The 22,711-nt window shown below is 35.8% G+C and overlaps 2 protein-coding genes across 8 annotated transcripts in view; one reads left to right on the top strand and one right to left on the bottom strand.

Moving 5' to 3' along the window:
- The first annotated feature begins 57 nt into the window (after nucleotides 1–57).
- LOC129791304 (argininosuccinate lyase) lies at nucleotides 58–1,668 on the top strand. Its single transcript, XM_055829394.1, has 2 exons — nucleotides 58–798; nucleotides 872–1,668. The coding sequence occupies exons 1-2, from the start codon at nucleotides 81–83 to the stop codon at nucleotides 1,555–1,557; spliced, it is 1,404 nt and encodes a 467-aa protein (XP_055685369.1). The 5' UTR covers nucleotides 58–80; the 3' UTR covers nucleotides 1,558–1,668.
- Nucleotides 1,558–22,711, bottom strand: part of LOC129791303 (uncharacterized) — a 43,236-nt gene continuing 22,082 nt past the window's right edge. For 2 of the 7 annotated variants that reach the window (XM_055829390.1, XM_055829389.1), the window contains exons 2-14: nucleotides 19,087–19,243; nucleotides 12,476–12,664; nucleotides 11,982–12,205; nucleotides 9,861–10,147; nucleotides 7,165–8,556; nucleotides 6,903–7,049; nucleotides 5,729–6,499; nucleotides 5,412–5,570; nucleotides 3,911–4,341; nucleotides 3,314–3,786; nucleotides 2,964–3,064; nucleotides 2,812–2,866; nucleotides 1,558–1,959 (exon numbers count right to left, since the gene is read on the bottom strand). In XM_055829390.1, coding sequence (XP_055685365.1) covers nucleotides 1,911–1,959; nucleotides 2,812–2,866; nucleotides 2,964–3,064; nucleotides 3,314–3,786; nucleotides 3,911–4,341; nucleotides 5,412–5,570; nucleotides 5,729–6,499; nucleotides 6,903–7,049; nucleotides 7,165–8,556; nucleotides 9,861–10,147; nucleotides 11,982–12,205; nucleotides 12,476–12,664; nucleotides 19,087–19,233 — 4,425 coding nt within the window. In that variant the 5' untranslated portion in view covers nucleotides 19,234–19,243 and the 3' untranslated portion in view covers nucleotides 1,558–1,910. Of the gene's footprint in view, nucleotides 1,960–2,077; nucleotides 2,867–2,963; nucleotides 3,065–3,313; nucleotides 3,787–3,910; nucleotides 4,342–5,411; nucleotides 5,571–5,728; nucleotides 6,500–6,902; nucleotides 7,050–7,164; nucleotides 8,557–9,860; nucleotides 10,148–11,745; nucleotides 11,950–11,981; nucleotides 12,206–12,475; nucleotides 12,665–19,086; nucleotides 19,244–22,711 lie in introns of those variants that run through there. The other 5 variants (XM_055829392.1, XM_055829391.1, XM_055829387.1 and 2 more) reach the window with 3 other exon arrangements.

A 22,711-nucleotide genomic window follows, 5' to 3' on the forward strand; every position in this document is an offset into this window, starting at 1 on the left:
TTTGGTTTGATAAGAATTATTTTGGAGTCTGGGAATGATCTTTGCGGGGCTTTTCAGTTGTACCCAAAACGCCTCTAACAATGGCATGTGACGAGAAGAAATTATGGGGTGGGAGATTCTGCAAAGCAACCAACGAGGAATTGGTGAAGCTCAATAAATCCTTGGATGTGGATCGTCGGTTATTTGCGGAGGACATTGAGGGTAGTTGTGCTTATGCGAAAGCTCTCTTCGACCGTGGAATCTACACGAAGGGGGAGCTTGAGAAGACTCTAAAGGGGCTCCAGCAAGTTCTTGAGGAGTGGAAAACGGGCAAGATCACCTTCCAGGAGAGTGATGAAGATGTCCACACGGTGAATGAGAGACGACTGACGGAATTGATTGGGGAAATTGGTGGGAAACTCCATACAGGGCGCAGCAGAAATGATCAGGTGGTCACAGACATGAGACTGTGGCTGAAGAAAGCAATCCAGGAGCTACAGTGTATCCTTGTTGAGGTTTTAAGGACAATCCTGCAGCGATCAAGGGAGAAGATTGATGTTCTAATGCCAGGATATACGCATCTTCAGCGTGCTCAGGCTGTTCGATTCAGCCATTGGCTTCTTAGCTATGGATTTATGCTGAAGAATGATTTAGAGCGCTTTCAGGATGTGCTGAAGAGGGTTGACACCTTGCCCCTTGGAAGTGGAGCAATTGCAGGAAACCCCCTGGGGGTTGATCGGCACGCCCTAGCCAGGAATCTCTCCTTCTCTTCCGTTATTCCCAACAGTATGACTGCCGTTGGTGACAGAGATTTTATTAGTGAGCTTTTCTTGAATTTCTTTTTATTAAAATCGGGATTTTATTAATAAAATTAAAATTTTATTCCACGCAGCGGAATTCACATTTGTCTCCTCAATGTGTGCTGTTCATCTTAGCCGTTTAGCTGAAGACCTCATCATCTACTCAACTCGTGAATTTGGCTTTGTTAGCATCTCTGAGGAATTCTCAACCGGAAGTAGTTTAATGCCACAGAAACGCAATCCCGACAGTCTCGAACTAATCCGCGGAATTTCCGGACAAATCTTTGGGAATCACGCGGGTTTTATGATGACCCTCAAGGGTCTTCCTTCGACCTACAACAAGGATTTGCAGAGTGATAAAACATCCATGTTCTCCACCTTCGACAACCTCTTTCTGGCCCTCAAAGTAACTCAAGGAGTTCTTGCAACCCTTGATGTCAATGAAGAGCAATGTCAAGCAGCTCTTAGCTATGAAACTCTAGCCACGGATGTTGCCTATTACTTAGTCCGCAAAGGCATTCCCTTCCGTGTAGCTCATCATGCTTCGGGGGAAGTTGTGGCTTATGCTGAAAAAGAAAATATTCCCCTAAAAGACGTCCCTCTGGCTGTGTTCAAGAAAATTAATCCAGCCTTTGGTGAAGACGTGGCGAAGATTTGGAACTTTGAGAATAGCGTTGAACAGTACTCATCCTTCGGTGGAACCTCCAGGCAATCCGTTGAAGCACAATTGACCAACCTTGAGGATTTTATTGCAGAGACCACCTTCAAAAGTCAATGATTTGCTATTAAAAGTGGTTTAATGATCAATTAGGAATTCCACGTTGAAATGCACAAAATAATAAAAAAAAACACAAAAGGCAATAAAAATGAATAAAATATACAAAAAAAATCATCTGAGTTTGCATTATAAAAAGGAAAAAAAATGAGAAAATTAGAGTGGCAAAAGTAAACTGTTAATTGCATATTAAAGTTAACTACAGCTGCGTAAATAAAATTAATTGATTGATTTTCTTTTCTGAACAAATTCAATGAGATAAATCACATTTTCGGACGTTTTTCTCTCTCTTTATAATCTTCTCGTTTTCTTTTTTTAATAAGTTCCTTTTTCCTTTAAGGATCGCCTCCACTATCTCACTCTATTCGGCTCTCCCTCAGAAGCCAGTTACCATTTCTTGGTGATCTGAAATAAAATGTAAAGAGAAGAATATTCAATTGATCTCTCCCCACATTTTCTTAAAGTTTTATAAAATAAAATAATTTTAAAAGATTAATTTGTTCTACTTATCTACGAAAAAAAAACATTATTCGGTTATTTTCTACCGAGAAATGAAAAATTTGATCATTCAATAACTTTTAGTTGAGAATTGTAAATTTTAAAAGACAGCGAGATACCAGAAAACTAATATTAATTTTGTTAAATTCTTTTTTCCTAATTAATAAAACGCCTTTATTTTCAACTATTTAACCCCCTTATTGAAGAATTTTTTTTCCAGAACTTCATGAAGAATGAAGAGAAAATGAATTTTCCAATGAAAAATGAATGATTTTTTTAACAAATATTTTTTAAAAGAGTTAAATAGTTAGAACATACAGAGAATTCAATAAAGAATTTTTGAAAATAAATGATCTAAATAAAATGCCAATGAATGTTGAATTGCATAATGTACAGAGAAACCCATAAGTCCATGATTAAACTAATAATGATTGCAACATGCAAAAGAAGTTCTATTTTATGAGACAAAATTGCATGAAAATCTACCTAAAATCTGCTGATCGTGTGAATCTCGCTTCAAAGAATTTCTTTTCTTTTGCTTTTTTTCTTAAAGAAATAATTTTGGTTTGAAAGTCTCTCAATTTCATCTACAACAAAAAAAATCTATCCCCGTGCCACTACGAACAAATACAATTCCTGCCAATTCTGGAAGAATTTTTCATTTCTCGTTTTTTCAAAAGTAACGACGAATTGCGCCGGGCCACCTTCCGACGCCTTTTGTGTCGCGGTGGCGGAACCACACCAGATTGCAATACATACGTTGTGGTAACAATGCCAGATTTAACACGGATTTTCTGATGTTGGTCTGAAGTGCCTTTTTGGGGAGGAGAAAGGAAAGATTTCTTTTAGGGTTTAACGTCCTTTTTTGATTTTTTAAAATAATTCTTTGATAAGAAAAAAAGAAATCTCACTTCTGCTTGATCTGGAGGGCACAGCATCCGTCTTGAGGTGACGTCGGGATGAAGAATGCTTGGAGGAGCCAGAAGATCGCTTGCTTTCAACAGGCACCGAACTGTAATGAATTGAGAAAATATATTTTTTTAAATCTCTCTTAAAGTTTTTTGTGAAAATTAAAGAAGAATTAACCATTTCACGACTTAAAAATGTCTCCTTTGGCCTCTTCTGTGCGATTTTCTTGCATTTCCAACGTAGAATAACAATTAAATTCATAAAAATTTGGGAAAATAGAATGTTTCACGTTTGTGCCTACGTATGATCCAAAGAACGCGAAAGGGTTAATATTAAAATTTATTTTGAGTACCTTTCAGGCTTCTCCTTGACTTTCAGTCGTCTCGGACGTCTGGGTTCATTGACATCCTCAGAGGAACTTGCTTGCGATGGGACATTGTCCCTACTGCTGGTACGATGAAGGCGCCGGCACTCAGTAATGCTCGTCACGCGACGTTTGCTTGATCGCGTTGATGATGCATCATCGTGGCTCCTGCTGCTGTGGCGACTCTTGGAGCTGGAACTGTGCGTAGATGCCCGCACACTCGATGACGGGATCTGTCGTGGGATACTCTCGGAGGATGATGCCGAAGAGACGCGGCAGGATGAACGGGCTACGCCACTTCGTCGGATACTTTCGCTACTCCCACGCGATACCTGAACCCCACGCGACTGAACCAACTTAATCGGTGTGGATGTTCGTACTTCTGTAATCGTTTCCAGTGGCTTTGACTGGATTCTCCGTCGAGATTTACTTTCATCAGCTTCGTGATTCTTTGAAACCGACTAGAAGAGGGAAATAAAATTAATTTTGCATTAATTCATTGAGCTGTGATCTTCAGGTGATCTCTAAAAATAAATCTCTCCTTAGAGACAAGGTCAAGCAGAAAGAAAAGGTCACAAAACTCACACTCAAGATCTCATCAGCTGCTCTATTGAGTTCGTCAAGAATATCTTGATCGCGATCGTAATTGGGATGTCGTTGAATGACGCTCGTTTGATTCGTGTGATATTTGAGATTTTCGTAAATTGGTTCCCTCTGGTGGCGCTCATTGTGCTTCTGACGCTGCACATCCGTCTTCTCGTCCCACTTCCACTTGCTCACCACCGTCTCAGTCTTTGCCGTATTAGTTCCCTTCTTAGTTTCATTGTTAGTTGAGACTGATGTGGAAGCACGCTGGGTGTTTACACCAAAGTACGAGAGCTCGTGATCACGTAATTTTCGTGTACCACTGACTAATCGAAGTGGTTCTTGTTGCACACTCTTCGGTTTCTCCTGCAAGATGGGCGCTCTGTCGGATGTCGGTAGTGATTTTCGTATTGCGATTGGTGTTGTTTTCACTGTAATCATGAAAATCAATTTTTTTTATTTACAAACAATGCACTCTGCTGGCCAATTTGCTACCACATCATGAAATTATCTTTTTGACTACAAAATTCCATCATTTTCATGCACCTGAATGAGGTTTTAAATTGCAAAAATTGGGGCTTCGCGATATGAGGAAGTAAATAGTTTTTACTATTTTGCTGTAACATATTTTTTTTGCTCTATGTACTGCAATTAAAATTACTTAATAACTCTGAATGAAGTAATAATGTAACAGATTCTTTCCTTTCCTTCAAATTGAAATTAATAATTTATAGAAAGATTTTTTCTATTGATAAACTATTTAATTTTTAGGAAAATTTTATGCTGAGAATTGAAAGAAAATTTTATGCTCGAAAGAAAGCGTAAATTATTTTAAAAGATTCATCAATTTGCGACGTTTTAAAGGGTCAGCTTTCCCTCTTCATCAGACCTAAAATACACCGGGAAAATATCGTTAAAAAATCACTAATTACGTAAAGGAATATTCTTGGCCGTGGAGCAACATTTTGTGCCTGAAGAAGAGGGAAAACCAAGTCCTCGAAACGTCGCAATAAGCCAAATTTTAAGCTTCTTTTCGTTTATTAAGAAGAACCCAAAACAAATCATCATGAATATTTTATATTTTCCCAAACTCTTTTTTTATTACCAGGGAATGAATTCTCTAATAGTGAAAAACTGCCGTGATAAACTCCTGAAGGCTTTAGCGCTTTAAAAGAAAGGTGAATAAGGGAAAATCTTACGGGAGTTTATCACGGATGCATTATTTTTCTAGAGAATTTTTAGAGAATCAAGCTCTCGTGAAGTTTTCCTCACTTTTTCCCTGCAAAAAGCCTTAGGGAGTATATCACGAGAGTTTTTCACTCTTAGAGAATACAGACCCAGAAATTTTATCATTCTCACGGAAATAAAAAAATTGAAAATTCATTTCAAAAAATCTCAATTTAATGCAAAAAACGGCATTTCAAAATCCACCCATGCTCAACCAAAAAAAAATCACAAAAAACCTCAAAGAAAAAGTGAATAAAAAAAAACAATAAATCACCTGGACTTGTCGTTCGTGTGTTGTTGATAAGAGAAGCATCAACCTTGCTGGATGCTGGTTTCGTGAGAGAATTTGTTGGTGAATGAAGAGGAATTGAAAGGAGATTAGAATGAATCACATCGGTTGTTTTTGTCGTTGAAACTCTTGGTTTGTAGTTTTCTGCAAAATTGAATTGAAAAGAAGAAAAAAAAATCACAAATCATTAGAAAATTGATCTCTCTCATCACTGTAGTGGGCAATATGTGGGTGGGTGGATGATCTATCTTTTGCAGTGATAAAGAGATTAAAAATAAAGACAGGTGTTATGTATATAGTACCTAATTGTGCATAATTGGGAGAGATTTGCTTCGTGCAATTGCGTTTGGTTCTTAAACGGCTCCAACTGCCGGAGAGCATTGAGGTGTTCTTCTCTTCGGATGAGGCTCTATTTGATTGGCCAAAAATTGAATTAACTTCCTCATCAGCTTGGGCACTACCATCACTATCCTGTCCAGCAGCTTCGTACATCCTGTTGAGCTGCGACAGCTGACTAAGGACACTAGAGTTGCCCAACTTTTTTATTCTCGGCGCTGCAATTGGGTGCCTTTCTGCAATTCTCTTTGAGCCCATTTGCCCATCAAGGGTGTCCGTGATTGATGATCTTCGTGGTGTGAGGAGGGAACTTATGGAGCTCTGGGGCTTCTCGTCAAAATTCCAATCACGACGCTCATAGTCGCCGCTTCCATCCAATGACGACGAGTAGCGCTCTTTCACTTTGAGCTTCGCCACAGAACCCAAAATATTGCTGGCACTGTTGGACTTGGCCACGGAGTAGCTGGTGGACACGAAACCACCTGAACTGACGGGGATGTCTTTGGGCGACAACTTGGATTGGGGCACAATTATGGCGGGATTGACGGATGCCAATTTGGCCATTGCCTCATCAAATTGCTGGGCTGATTTGAGTGTCTTCATAATCAAGGTGGTGGACTTGAGGGAGCTATCTGTGTGCTCGTGAGATTTCTCAAATCCACCAAATTTCCCATTTACCTCCTCATTTTCGCCATCAGTCAAATGAACCGTGAATCGCGATTGTGGCATTGGATCATCTGAAATGTTTTTGAGCAAATTGCATGTGGAATTTCTTATAGCATCAACACAATCTTTATTTGTATTAATTTCGGCACTTTCGGCCGATTTTTTTTTAGTAGTAATAATTTGCATTTTTTGGGGTCAATTTAAATTAGAAAGAAGAAAAATTATTTTATCTGCAAAAAAAACTTTCATTAGCGTTATGCAATGCAGCAGAAGCATCAGCGGGCTTTTAGAGAGTGAGAGAGAGTGTTTTTTTTTGTGTATAATGATATGCTATATTAATTGCAAATTAAAGATAGATCATCCCACAAGAAAGAGTGCAGACAATTTAAATTTTTTTAAAAAAAAAGTAGCAAAAAAGTAAGTTTTTAGGGCGATAGATCTACTGAGAAGATTTTCTTTTTTTCTTTTTCTTACCTCTGAGTGGCCAATTGAAGGATTGAGAGCTCGTTAGGTTGACTTTGGTGGAAAATCCGGTTGGTGATTCCTTGCTACGGAGTTTCTCCACCAATCTTACACGCTCAGCAACACTTCGTACAGACTCATTGGAATCCGAAAGGAAGCCTGGAAGACCATGGATGATCAGATTAATGAGATTTAAATAAATTTAAATTTAAACCGCTTTAAGGGATCTAAGAACATTAAAAAGGATCAATAAAGAGAAATTATTTAAACTTACCCGAATTGCAGTCTGATTCATCTTTAATTTGCTGAGGTGTCTTCTCAACGATCTCCTTGGGAACAGGAGATGAATCCTTAGTCCAAAGGGTGCAATCTGTTGAAACTGGTCTCAAGCGGACACCCCATAAACTTTCGCTGTTCTCAATATTCTCCCCAAGATGATACGGTCTCGGTTTAATTGGTTTATTCTTCAGGATTCCCCGAAGAGAAATTTCATCATTTGAGTCATCTTCCTCCTCTTTGGGGCTCTTCACGCCATTCGTTGTCGTTGCAGTTGCTGTGGAGACCGTTGTCGTTGTGACCGTGGGGAAAGTATCTTGTTCAGGTGCCGGCAAGGTAGGAGGAGTTGGCTTGACTTGATCAGCAGCTGGTTGTTCAGAATCCCCAAAATGTGTAAGGGGAACCCCGGATTTAATTGCTTCAAGGTACGATGATCCAATACTCCCACCAGATGATCGTCGTCGGCGTCGGAAGTTATTGTTTGGTGGGGGTTTCCCATCCGTCTCAATGATATTAACTCTCCCCGATTCAGCAGCAAAATGTACTTCAGTTTTGCAAAATTCAACCCTTTTCTGACCCTTTTTGAGATCATCGTCAATCTTGGCATCAGCCGCAGTGCCATTGATGTGGATTGATGATGTCTTAGCTGGCGTGGGATCAAAAGAGCGCCTAACAGAGTCCTTGACGTACTTACTTTCATCTACAGCAATTGAATGCCTCTTGGTGTCTTCGGGTTTGCTGTTGAAGTAAACTGAACTAGGTCGTAGTGGTGTGATCACGCTATTAATCTGCGTACCACCATTGCTGAGGATTGTAACACTCGTGGACTTCCCGAGAGCTTCCTTGCCGTCGTCTCCAGCTAATGTGATCACCGTACCGCGGGTGGTGTTTTCCGTTGGTGACCACGAAGCGGCAATTTCACCAGATCGCCCAATCCCACTATCCGTGGATGCTTCCATGCGCGACGTCATGGACTCCGGTGGTGGTGTCATCTTCTCAAAACCATACGACTTTCTTCGGTAGTGCCACTCATTTGTGGCCAAATCTTTGATTTTATTGCGTGACTGCAGGCTGTTGCTGTTCCCATTCGCCATGGTGACTTTCGGTCGAAATACAAAGCCACCACTTGGTGTTGTTGTGGCCAAGTGTGTGGCGTAGGTCGATGCCTGCTGCATTGCATCAGTACGTGACTCATTCATGGTGCTCTGATGACCATTTGTCTGCCCCTGGGGCTCTCCGTTCGTCTTCACTTCGTCGTCGTTCTGCACGAGGATGTCGTCTTTGTACAGCGACTCATCACTCAACTTCCGTAATTTCCCGCGAATTTCCTTGAGGGATTCCGCCGTAATGAAGGTTGCCTTCTTCGGTGTCTTCGTCTCGGATTTGTGATCTACCAAAGACAACCAACCCATACGAAACGCCCTACGTTAAAAGCATTTTCACATCGAAAAGAGTTGAAAAAAAAGAGGAAATGGGCTCTGCAGCAATATTCCACAAGAGAATGAGCATGAAATTGTGAAATTTTTATATTTTGTCCAGGAAATTTTCAATGCCATCGCGAGTTATCCATTAAAAGTTAATTTCAATGTCTTTGCGCGAGAAAATTATATTTTTTTCTTGAGGCTTTTTTTTTAGCACGAAGAAGAATCGAAGTGTGATGGTCACCATGTTGAGAAGAAAATACAAATTTCTTGAGAAAAATTTCAAGTATTCATGGAGCTTTTGCTTGTACAATACGAAGAAATTTTCATTTATTTACAGATAAATGCGGAAAATGTTAGCGCTTAATTTTAAGTTTTTTTTCTATTGAAAGAAAAACGTGTTAAATCTTTAAAAGTTATTGTAAAAATTGTGAATGAGTCACCAATAAATGAAAGCTAAAGCTTTACCTCTTTGTACGTGAATAAAGTTTTTTTTATTGCAAAACAATCGCTTCGCTTTATGAAGATTTTTCCAAAAAAAAATTTCTTGTTATGTGAATAATAAGAAATGGGGATTTTTACTAAAAAAAACAACGAGTAAAAAAATTAATTTGCAACAAAATGCATTCGACACGTGCACCTTTAGCGGCGTCGTTAAACCATGAAGGTATTTCCAACAGAAATGAATAAAATATTCTCTTTATATGAACCTACTTTTGTGTTCGATTTGATAAACTTGTGCAAATTGTTTCTCAATTTATTGACATAAAATTAGTAAATATTTACTCAATGGTAGAGTCTAAAGCAACAATCTCCAGCATGATGCTTAAAGTATGATGAAGATGTTTACTGAACTTTTTTTTTCTTCCCTAAAACTTGTATGCTCACAGCGATGGGACTAATTTTTCATAAACACAGTGAGTTGTATTGAAAAATAGTGTTAGAAAGTATTTAGTGTGTTTAATTGGTGTGGAATGTGTTAATGAGGGAAGCAACAATACCGGAGTCAGTAGCTCAGAACATGCGGTTTCAATTTCAAGGCAATTTTTTCGGTGATCACATGGTGATCTTATGTGATCTTTCAGTGATCTTTCTGTGATCTCTTTGTGATTGATTCATTTTATGATTTCCTATGCAGAAAATTGCCCTCTGGGGCTACAGTAGCAGTTCTATGCTCTTTTCCTTTTTCTTTTCTTTAGTATATTTTTTGCAGAAGCCCTGGAGGAAGGTGTGATCGAGGTGGTGATTGAGATCAATATGGAAGAAAACTCACCTGGGTCTGGAGCACCTTTTAAAATACTGTCTAAAGCTGCAAGGTCGACGTGATTGTTGCGCATTGCACGATCCAAACGACGCCCATTCTCGAGCTCTTGGCGAATTCGCGAGACGCTGACTAAGTTCTCAGGTAAATCCAACGGTCGCGAGCTGTACTTGGCCGGGCTGGTGACTTTTGGATACTGAAGCGATCGCCGGATTTTACTCACGCGCTTCCACTCGCACGGCTCGAGATCATCATCGGCCAAATCCTCGTTCGAGACACTCTTTCCGCGATTAAGCGCCCTGGAAGTGTACGTAAAAACGGAAACCACGATCACACTGATGCTCTTCCAATGTGGAGATCTCACAGGCGCGCTCTCGCACTTTTTTTTTCTTCGCCCATCCAAGCAGAGGTGCAAAAAGACACGGGAGTGGGATAGAATTGTGTGCTCATATGCAACCCACTCATACAGCCAGTGCTGTACTGAGAATTCAAAACTTTCTTCATGCCTTCATGGCGCAAAAAAAATCTCATTAAAATGGAGACACAATAAAATGACACATTTGAGCAATTTTTCACACTATTTGATCTCTTGTTCGTGACTTTTTTTCGCCAATCTCCTATTTTCCAAAATAATTTTCATCTGTGTAACCATGTGGAGCGATTACAGTGCGATCACACTGTGATATATCAATAAACAGAATGGGCCGAAAAATATTATCGCTTTTATCTCACTTTCAATTTTTTTTACTTGTCTTGTTTTTAAACTAAATTCATAAATCTATTACAAATACATAATCTCAGGGTTTTAATTACAAGAGAAAATTTGCTGTGATTTTTTTTGGGTACTCAAAGCAACAATTCATGGTAATGAAAGTGAAGTAAAAATTAGCAAAGTGCTTTTGCATACTTCGCGATAGGCGAAAGGTACCTGGTTCGAGTCCTGCATTGAGTGATTTTTTTTCTAATTGAGAAAATAATGTTTATGTGGAAAAAATCAAGAATAAGGTAAATAATGAAATTATGAGACTGCTGTTATTAAGTCAATTTATTAAAAACCAAATTCTTCAGGATTTCTGGGACATAATAACAAACCAATACTTCATTCTTGTAGGAAATTTTTTACTCTACAACTATATCTAAAATCACTTTATTCTATCTCTCAGGCAAATATGACCTTTTTAGCTCATTATAAAACCCTTCTACATTCAATTTTCTTGAAAATCCTGAGGCTATTTTAATCAGCAGTGGGGTTAATTAAATCAACTGAATTTTTGGGCATTTTTAAAGATTTTCCACGAAAAAAAATAATTGAAGTTGCTAACTTAAGTTCTCATCTGTTAATTTGCTGCAATAAATTTCATTTCTATACCCACAAAAATCGAGAATTTTACAATTATCTCAATCACAAAATATATCAAAAATATGAATTTTTAATTTATTGAATTTTTCAAAACATCTTTTATCGTCTTTTCTGAATAAATATTTGAATATTTTTAGCACCAAAATCATACCAAAAATTTCCAAATAGGTAAAATGGCTCTTAAATTTAATGTAATGTGCGATAACATTTTTTGCACAAATCTTCCTCCTTCCATAGAACTTTGCGCGCGGTTCCAAATGTGTCGTCTGTCGCTATATGCAAAACCAATCAATGGATCTCGTTGAATGCAGAGAGAGAGGATCCTTCACAAAAGCAATCAAAAGTGTCTTTGAAATTCAAATTATCGTGTCTTCTGTCGCACGATTTTCACGGTAAATCCTACACATTTTCTTGCGCTCTACTATTGAGTTTCACTCCAATAAAACTTTTTTGAGAAATTCAATCTGGGCGCTACATGCGGCACACTACAAAGGCTCTTTTCTCCATCACAATCTTAAAGGCATATTCATAACTTACAATTTTATATATCACGGCAGCTGAGATTCTTACACACACATCACACACGCAATATTAGGAGGAGGAGGAGGAAAAAATGTGGCCACATGGAGGATTTATGGGAAATACAAACGGCGCGCGCGATGGTACTTGGTGGAGATGCGGATCACGAGTGGTGAGCACTCACGCCAGAGTTTGAGTTTAGAGGTACAATATGGGAGAGGAGATGTTGGAAAATAAAGCCGCGCGAAACTCACCCATGCGAATTGAGTGCCGCAGTTTCTCTTTCATTGGAATCCAGCTGTTTGCGCGGGCCACCCACACCACAATTGGCTGCTGATGGCGACGACGTGGAATTCATCGATGATGATGCGGACAATGTGGGCTCTGGCGCATAAGGAGATACAGTCTTCGGTTGTGTCTCTCCGTGCAATTTCTTATGCTGAAAGCTGAGTGGGCTCGAATGGGTTGATGTGAAATTCTGGATGATGAGACAAGTCATCGCGATGATCAGAAATTATATATGTACATAAATATATAGAGGAGGCAGAGGTTGCGAAAATTCCCAGCAAAAAGCTTTCAATTTTCTTCTTTTTTTCCAAATTAAATTACATTTTTTTTTATTTGGAAGCTTTCAAACGCGAAGAAAGTTTAAAAAAAAAAAGCTTAATTTTCGCAACCCTTGAAGATGGAGACGCCGAGTTCTACCTGGCGCCTCCACTGCAATGAAAAACGAAGCTTTTCTACTCACCGACGTCCCATTTATTCCATTTTGTTTGCTTGAGGATGAATTCCACCGTGATGAGGAGGTGTGAACTGTCTGTGACCGGACGACCTGCATGGCTCCCCCGGTGGCTGTCCTAGCCTGAAGAACCTCCAGCTGCTTGCGCTGTGTGTGGTGAGTACCATTTGGCGTTGACACCTTCTGTGAATCAACCACCTGAAATTGGAGAAAAAATATATTACTCAAAATGTTACCTCCTGAGTGGGTGAGAACAATTCCCAGAAATAACATTTTTTGCCATGTCGAACATTACAAATTATATATTTCTCCGGTTTTTTTTAGCTACGATTTGCTCTCAAAATGTAGCGCAATTTGTTTGCCTTGTGCTGAAATCATCCACTCCAAAAAGCAACTTTTTATCTCAATTTCTTTGGCAAGGATGATTAATGGGAAACTTCTTGGCGTGAGAAATGATATTTTAATTAAAATAAGAATTCCAGGAAGAAGAGGAAGCAGGAGGAAGAGCTTTTCTTTAATGCTTTAGATCTCCTTAATTTTGTCTACTATTGGGAGTTTTTTTAACACTCTGAAAAATAAAAAATAGTTAATGTGTTATTAGCCAAATTGATCGATTGATAAAACAAACAAGTAAATCAGAAAATAAAATAAAATAAAAGTGAAAAAATACATAATCAATTCCAACCTACATAAGAAAGGTATTTTGAATGAAATGTATGTAGGTGTTTCAAAAATTAATTTGTATAATCCATAAAAAAGGTAAATCTTCCCAGGTGATCCTAATTAAACTACCGTGAGTGTGAATTAATTATTTTTATGTGTTTACTTAATAAAACGCATTTTCACACAAATTTCAGAGTCTGGAACACGAATATATTTAACAAAAAAAAAACGAAGCTCAATAAAAACATTAATTTTATTGTCTGATCAGTTTTCTTTTGCATTTTTATTAAAAAAATTTATGACTTTTTCTTAATAATTTAGACGTTTCTCTTGAAATGAGGATGATATACAATTTGTGGATTTAATTATATTTATTTTAATTTCATTCTCATCTCGTTGTAAAAAATATTTAGAAAATAAATCCATCTCAACCATTAGAAGACTCAACCAACGGCAAAAATTAATTTTCCGAATGAAACATCTTGCGGGGCTTTTAATTTCATCTTCTCAATAAGGAAGTGATTCGCCGGCGTACAATTTAAACTGCGAGAAAACTATTTATGAGTTGAACTTGGGCGTTCACAAGAGATCTTTTAGGAAATAAGAAAAAAATGCGACAAGACTACAAGGATTGTTAAATGTTACACAACTTTTACTCAATAAACAATATATTCCCACAAATAAATGACTTTCAGGTGAATGTCCACACGATATGTGGCGCATGGAATAGGATGATGGCGATCGAGTCCACCTCCGGGTAATTTTATGATCATTCAAGCTCACATTTAACAATCTGCCAGAGTGCGAGAATCACAAAAAATGTGTGTAGGAGTTAAGGAAGGTTTTGCCATTTCCGTATATAAAACTTTCGGATGGTGGTGTTGAGAGACATCTCTTCTTGATAAATATTGCATTAAAGAAAAGAAGAAGATATATTTTCCTTATGATGGTAAAGATTAGATTTCTCACGGGGATTATAGTAAATGGGGTGTTTGTATGAATTATTTTTGACACTCTTCACGCGATGATTTAGTTGGATGGAATTCACCAAGAAGTACACCTAAATAGCAACAAAAAAAATGTGAGAAATCTCATGTTGTTGAATATATAAATTTCGTGTAAATTCAGTTTGAATTGAATTCGTAATGAAATGCAGGTTCGGTCGCACTTTTTGGGTAATTGAATGGAAATAATGCAGAAGCGGTAGTAATTACAAATGCATAATATCGTTTTTCTTTCCGTGTTTAAATGCCCATTCTTCTCTCTCTCCCTTTCTTCGCGCACGATGATATTAATTTCCTGCCCATAGGTGAGTTTTGTGTGCACAGAGACTTATAGAGAAATTGTATGCACCAATAAATTGAAAATAATCTTGCAAAGAGTTGGAAGGAAACCCATTGAGGCTTTTCACAATCTAATTACCAATTAACAGATAAAAGCACATAATTAATGGGAATTGTTTTTTTATTAGTGCTTCCATTTGCTGCCCCCGTGAGATAAAAGAGAGAAGTGCGTGGTGTAGCCATCACGAGAAGATTAACTTTTTTTTCTTATTCTTCATCTCTTTCTCATTTATTCAAAAATTATATATTTTACTTTTACATAAAAGCTCATATGGAGAGATTTTATATATAGTTTAAGCTTGTGAGAGAAGGTAAAAAAAAGGTAACTGGGTATATTGATTTTCAATAGTACAACAACAAGAGAGAAAAAAATTAGCGCACAATGTTTCTTAAGCCACATTTTACTTTTATAGGTAGGTGGGTATTATGGAGATAATTATTTTAATTAGTTCCATTCATACCTCATGCGCGATTTTGATAATGAAAACAGACCGCAGAGAGTGCTATTTCAAAACACCTAATATCCCCGGAATGCGCGGTCTTTTGCCTAAGCGCGAAAACCCAGAAGCTGTTCCACTTGTCGCACAACACTGTAAATCAATCATTTTCTTACATATTGTAATTTTTGTTCCACTAATTTTATTGTTACTCCCCTAGGGGTGGGGAGGTACAAAGAATTTTCAAAACTTTCACTTTTTTCTTGTAGAGTTTTTCGCTCTTTTTGTGTGCTTTTTTTTGGCGGCTACCGCTTTCTCACCCATATTAATCATTCATAACTTTTATTTTTCGGTACAGGGAAAATTTTTTTCGGGCACTTTTGCTCTCAAAATGAATTTTACGAAAAAAAAAATTGAAAGTTTGCAAAAAAAAATGGTTAAGCTGCATTTACATGGGGCAGCACTCTGGTTGTGGGGCTACCGTGGGGGTACATAAAAATTGTCACATGACATTCAGCGGTGTTCAAAAATGTCATTGGGATTTAGCGCTGAGAAATGCTAAAAATTACATAATGTCGCACATTTAATTCTTTTTAGCATTTTTCGGCATTTAATCTTGCTTTCAAATCATCTGCCACGCGTGATATAACTTCACGTACATGGTGAAGATTTTATATTTCACGTATCTACCTATTTCTTTGCAGATTTTAATCCATTCGCGTCTATTTGGTCACACAATAAATTAATTTTATTCTTTTACTAAAATTGTAAATGCACGCGTTTAATTTAAATTTAAAAAGAGGATGCCAAAGAAGACGTCAAGGAAGACACCAAAAAAGACGTCTTGACTGTGAAATGTTCTCTTAGAGCACAGAATAGATCTTGATGAATAAATCAAAACATTTCATACGGTCACGAAAGGGTTAAAAAGCCAACAACGTGCAAATCATTGTTCAAAATTTCAAGCATTAATGTGACCATCTGTTGGTCAATTCTACATGTCGCACAACACAACTGACCATCGGGGTATCTCCTGCTGAAAGACACACCAAAGACCCCCCTCATGAAATAATTGCAGAGAGCAAAAATATCTCCTCGAATCATCTGGCAAAGAGATCTCGCGCATAGAAAGTGCCATTTTATGATTTTCTTTTTTTTTTTTTCCAAACAACACCATCCAAACGATTTCTCATTTATAATCATTTTTTGACGTGTCGCACTCTAGTATAATTAATTTTCGTGACATTTCAAAAAAGATTGGAAAAATTCCCCCAACAAAAGAAATTCTTCTTTAACTTGAGGTGCTTGAGGTCATTTACTTGATTTTGTTTTTTTTTTCTTCCGTTACAACATCTAATTTTCTCGATAAAATAAATTGAAATTGAAATGCGGGCTTTTGTGGCTTTTTTTGCGATATCGCGGAGAGCTTTTGTTGTTGAATATTCAAGAAAGGAAATGAGATCAAATTGCGGCTTATAAATCACTCTAATTGACTTTTTTGCATATTATTTCTTGAGTTTTTTTTAAATCAACCTTGATTGAATTTTTTTCTCCAAATTAAAATGTTTTTTCTTTAAATAAGTATTCAAGGAAGAAGGTTTTATTCAAATATTTGCTATTTTCAAGAAATAATAAGAAAGCTTTCTTTACAAGATTTTCTTTAAAATAACCACACCTGAAACAATTAATATTAATTTAGTCTAATACGTAAATTACACTGATAATATTTTTTTTCTATGCTAAAGATGGTAAATTGTAGTAAAATTAATGTTCTTGTTAAAATAAAGTAGGTACCCAACCTACCTATAGTTGCTATATCTTTATACTTGAAAGAAATACATAAAGAGAATCACGCGCAGTATATTGAGCATAAAAATTGCCATAAAAGAATCTTTTCTTTGGCTTTTTTCATGGAGGTCACATTTAACAGTAAAAGAAGTTACCGTGACGAAATTGCATCACTCTTCATCATCAATTAAAAAAGAATTAAATTTAAAACACTTATAATGTTATTGAGGATACTCGTGTGTGTGTGTGTGTGAAAACAATAATGCAATTAAGAAAATTTTTTGTTTAAAAAGCTTCATGTGAAAATGCGTTGATTCCAAGAAAATGTGAGAAAATATTTTTGCAAATAGTCAATCATTAAAGAAAGAAAAAAAATTTGCATGATTCCTTTTAAACATAATTTAACAAAAATGATGCGTTTATTGCAATATAATTGCATAAAACCCTCACAGAATGTATGTTTTCGTGCGCGAAACAGTGCATATTCTGTTAAACATCAATCATGATTCTTGCGCGAAAAGGGCATGGTAATTAAAAGAGAATTAATTGAAAAGTTTGCAATATAATTACCATGCTGGAGTGCTATATGAATAAAATTAATTTATCTGATTACAAAATAATAAATTTACATGATAATTGTTGGGTTACTTCAAGAGCAAATTGAAGGCAATTTCTTAATTAGTTATGTGATAGATTAGGTATATAGCTAAGCTATACTTCACATTAAATATAAAAGCTACTGTTGACGCATGGGAGATCACTTAGGAGGAGGATGGAGATTTATTCAAGAGAAAGAAAAAAAATCTTTTGTATGAGAATAAATGAGGTTCTTGAGAAAATTTCCGTCGTGTGAAATATGAGAAAACCCAAAAATAACCGTTGCTGTTTGAGCATTAGAAAGTCAAGGGGAAGATTTAGAGGCTGAAGCTATATATATAATACAGCTACATAAGCTATATAGCAGCATCCATCACTCTACATAGTTTCCATATTTTTCAGATATTTAGAATCATTAACGCTGACGATTGTGGTGATAGAACTCAATTTTTTAACTCTTGGAAGACTTTTCTGGCCACCGTGGCCAATTTAATTTTTTAAATCGTCAAAAAATCAAAAAAATCAAAAAATGAAATCTATATTAACTTATTTTGATAACTTTCTTCAAATTCGTTGAAAGAAAACTTGGAAAAATATTTCCTTTTTGGGAGAAAATTAAGTTCTAAGTTTGAGGTTAGTAAAACCAGATCCTCCAAGGGTTAATCAGAATTTTTTGGTGAAAGGAAATTTATTTTTTAGTTCATCATCAGTGTGTTAAATGATTTGTTCTTAAACTACAGTTTGACTCCCCGAGGAAGGTCTAAAAGTATCCAAAACATCAGCTTAAAATAAATCTTTTTAAACCAAAAATATTCTAACCGAAAACTTGAATTTCATCACCAAAAATCCTTTAAGAAATCCACAAAGTCTGATTCTTTTTGAGTCTCACCCACAAAAATCTCCACAAAACTTTAACCTTAGAGCTTGAACGCTAAAATGTGAACCACTCAGTCGCAAAGTCAACAGAAAAAGTGAATGAAGAATGAGCATGAGAAGATTGTTATGTAAAATGCTAATCCCTCTTATTGACTATTCGCAGCGAGAATCTTCTGTATTCCCACTGACTTTTCTTTTTTTTTTGCTTGCCTTTTATCACCGCAACTTCTTGGCCAATGAAGTAGTTAATTTGACAAATCCGTTACAGTTTTTTTTCTGTGTAGGTAACACGAAATGATTTTGAGGGCAGAGCTTTCATGCAGAACGACATATTTTTTGTGTGTCGCACCAGCTACTTGCAAACGCATTAATTTCTTTTGAATTTCGCGATCTTTGTGCAAAGTGGGGATTGAGCATTTCAAATAGTGATGTCAGGTGCGAGACAGGTAGGTTTGTGGGAATTTCTTCGTGAATCATTTGCTGTGCTATTCATACAAATCAAGTATTTGAGGGGTGTTGAAGTGAAAATTGATGTTTAGTTGCATCCAAAGTTGCATTTAGCGAATCTAATGCGTGATGAGTTGCGAATTAAATAGATTAGAGATTAATTTTTTAATTTTTTTTAGATAAAGTATCCCTCTCTGAAGATTTTCTTCTTATTCTCTAACATTTTTTTCTTGTTCTTAGAAGAATCTTGAAATGATCTTCAATATTTAAAAGAAATAATAAGACTACGAAAGGCAAACCTAAATCTTAACCAATCAATACCTTTATATCTTTGATCTCAATATTGTCATCTTATCTTGAGCTTTTGAAAAGCCATCTGTACTTTCTGCGATTGCGCTCATTATAAAGTAGTCGCGGAGCTTTTTTTTTGTACTTCTCACAAACAGCAGCCAATACTTGATTTTCTTACCTTTCCATAAGTGTTCATGTGATCCCTTATCCATCGGTCAGCCTCCAATCGACCCGTAAGCAAGGCTCCCGTATTTGGATCCACACGCTGCCACTCTCGTACTTCTCGCTGGAAAGGTGGGGCCGCGTTACCGATGGCTACCTCCATTATTATTTAACTGTAAAACACGAATTCAATTAACATTATTATTTTTACTCCACATTTAATAATATTAAAGCACAAGAAAAAAATTCACTAATGGTGAACTCATATTGTAAAAGCCACATGTAATTGCTGCGGTAAAACATTTATTGCCAACAGGAAGCGTCATTATAAGAAACTCCCCACAAGACGAATATCGCATCATTCATATTTTTTTTTCTTCTTTAACAACAAACTCCACCATATAGTTATGCTTAAGGTATGAGAGCTTTTCGCGAAGAGGTAAGAAAAAAATGAAGGAAATATAAATAAATTTTCTTTATAAACTTTCAACTCATAAACAACAACAATGGTTTTCATTTTTTTATTTGAAAAAAAAGAAACTCAAGTGTTTGTTTATTTTAGAGAATTCTTTCTGGAAAACTAAAAGTATCTTCAAGTTCTTGAGAAAAGAATGAAGGTGATTCTGAGGAATTCAATAAACGTGCGCTAGAACTATTGCGAGACCTTGTATGACAAAACAGAGAGAGGAATATGTGATGATTATTATATAGACCAAAAGGTTATTATGAAAGACTTAAAATTTTGCATAAGAAATGGGTTAACTGCTTTACATTTTTTTTGCTTAAAAAGCTTAAAAATTTAGCTAATTATGACAGAAATCTTGTTTTTTACCTTTCTTAATTTCTCAACAACTAAGAGAAGAGAAGAAAAAGAATTTCAAAGAAAGAACAAAGAATTTTGCATTATTCTACGACGATGAGCTGAACGGTTTTTCTTATAAAATTTATGACTTTTAAATTAGCTTAAAAGTTTATTAAATCTTTGTTATAAAGCTCTAAAGCTCATTACATAAATTTATCAAAATATCAGCCAAGAAAAAAATTTTGCAAAATTTCTTTTATTAGTAGAAGATGTCTTGAGAATTATTTGTAATAAATTCCTACAGAGAGGGATTAATTCTAACTATTTAATGAATGTTAATCTGCTCAAGAGTGTGATACAGAATTTTCAAGAAATACTTTCAAGAAATAATTAAAAACTTTTGTCAAAGGATTTTCGACAAAAAAAATTTATAAATCAATCTTCTGTCCTAAATTTTAGAAAATGCTTTTTAGGAAATACTTGTCTGTGTTACAATATTAAAGTTTCTTTTGTAAAAGAAAAATATGGGTTAATGATCGAATCATTTGTATCTTTACCGTCAAGATTAGAGGTGTGAAACCCATAAATCACACCACAATTACCTCAATCGAAACGACTTAAAGTGAATCAGACAAAATTATCAATTTAGCAGATAATTGAATTCAGAAGATTAATAAAATGAAATTCCACAAAAGGTGTTAATAACATTGTTGTTGTGTGGCCATAATAACGAAATAATGTGAATTACGCAAAGGCACGAAATGGAGTCATATAGATGGAAATTTGAGACATTTCTCTCGAAATCTGAGAGTGCAATTTGTAAAAATTATTTAATCTTTTACGATGCCTAATTGAGGATTTATCACATTTTGCTTTTAACGATTTCTCAATGCTGCGGTGTAGTACAATTATACTGAATTAGTTAAATCCCCGCCCGTTTAGTTCCGCATACAATTAGTCAATTCAAACATTGTGCGATACAATGGATGATTCTTTTCGGGTTTTATTTGCACAACTCAAGAACAGAAGGAACAGCAAAAATCTCTGAGCTTTTATTGTTGTTAGTTTGAGAATCAATTTACGGGGATTTTTTCTTCAGCTTATGCTGAATTGCAAAATATTGCGATATATGGTTGTTCCTTTAATTTTCTGAAAACTTTTTCCAAAAGAACTTTTTTCTTAAATTTTTTTTATTAATGTGGCGGTTTTTCCTGCTTCAATTCAAAATTAATCTGTTGGTAACAATGTTGTGCAGTTTCCAAATATATTACAAAATCCACACACAACATTGTATGGTATAGTATTACGAAAAAATGTAAAAGGCTCTCTTCGCGCGCTTCAGATTCTTGTTGTTGGCCAAATAGGGAAATCGCGAGGTCGTATTGCAAAGAAAAAAAAATATTTTTATCTCAACGATGTGGAATGTGAATATGAATAGCAATAAGCTAAATGAAAATTCATTCCATTCCTCCGGTGTCTTTGGACAGATTTTTTGGTGGGTCTCGAGGAGAGATGTTTATCTCACATCGCGATGAATTTTCATGTAGGAGCTATTGAATAAAAAAAAATTATCGCAATAATTGATATCTTATTTATGGTTCATTGAATAAATTCGCAAATCCAGATGAAAGAAAAAACATTGCAAAGAGATTATGCTCGAAAAACTGGCTTGTAATGTAAGCAATGTATGAAATTCAATCAATAAATTTTGATTTCAGCCACCACACGAATTGGCGGAGAGAAAGTTCTTTTGGAGCTTTTTACTGCGAGAATCGTGAAAAAATTAAATAAAATATTCGTGGGCAGCCACTATTATATCCCACCTCAATACAAGACATTGCAGACGCTTCATGCGATAGACTCTGATGGCATTCCCGCATATAGCAAAAAAACACGTGTAATTTGCTTTTCGCACACCGAAACTTTTCTTACCAACCCATTGGCAGTATACAGCCTCTCATGAGAAAATTGCTCGTCAAATTTTATTTGCTATTTGTAATTTGATTCAGAGTGCATATAAAATGCAAAAAAAAAACCTTTCTCATGGAGAATTTTATGCATTTCAAGTGAAAATGCAATTCAATTTTTCGTACAAAAGCCACATTACATTTAGTACGCGTTCGGTTTATGTGAGAAAAAACTTTGAGAAGAATTAAAAGAGTCTTTAAGAAAAGGAATGCATTCGAAGACACACAACACATGCATTTCCTGTGAAAGTAAAAGGAGCTTTTTCTCTCTTTCTCAAAGAGTAATAGAAATTCATGCTATTTTGCAAAAATGTTTGTGGAAAAAAAATGACAGAAATTTATTAACATTGTTAAGGCAGTGCCATTAAAATAAAAATGAAACCAATTCACATGGACATGAAAAAGTGAAACATTTTACTTGTTAATCATTTTTCCATTTGAATATTATATTGAAATTTTACTTCTGTGACTCTATTTAAAATTTCTCTCTTGTATTACGATGAGAAAATCTATTGGTAGCCCGTGTGGATGTTTTTTTTATGAATACATTTTTTATGACTTGGAAAATATACAGGGTGTCCCACGTTAGATGTTGAAAAAATTAGGAAAGGTAAAAGTTAACTTTCGTCAGATTTTTTTCGTTGAAAAAGTGAGTTTAAAAAATCAGCATAATTGTAGAAAAATCAATATAATTAATTTAAATTCAAATGAATAAAATGTTTCACGTTTGGCCTAGCGTAAGACCCAATGAATACGAAAGGGTTATGAGTTAAGACACAAATTTAAATTTAAATTAACGTAAAACAAACATTTTAAGACAAAATTGCTAGACAATTTGTAGGCCTGATAAAGAGGGATCGGAATGTCTTGTT

Source organism: Lutzomyia longipalpis, chromosome 2 (assembly GCF_024334085.1).
Source record: "Lutzomyia longipalpis isolate SR_M1_2022 chromosome 2, ASM2433408v1".
Lineage (NCBI taxonomy): Eukaryota > Metazoa > Arthropoda > Insecta > Diptera > Psychodidae > Lutzomyia > Lutzomyia longipalpis.

Coding starts and splice junctions, on each gene's coding strand:
- LOC129791304 (XM_055829394.1), top strand. CDS start 81: ATGGCATGTGACGAGAAGAAATTATGGGGTGGGAGATTCTGCAAAGCA. Junction 799..871: donor TGGTGACAGAGATTTTATTA/GTGAGCTTTTCT, acceptor TATTCCACGCAG/CGGAATTCACATTTGTCTCC.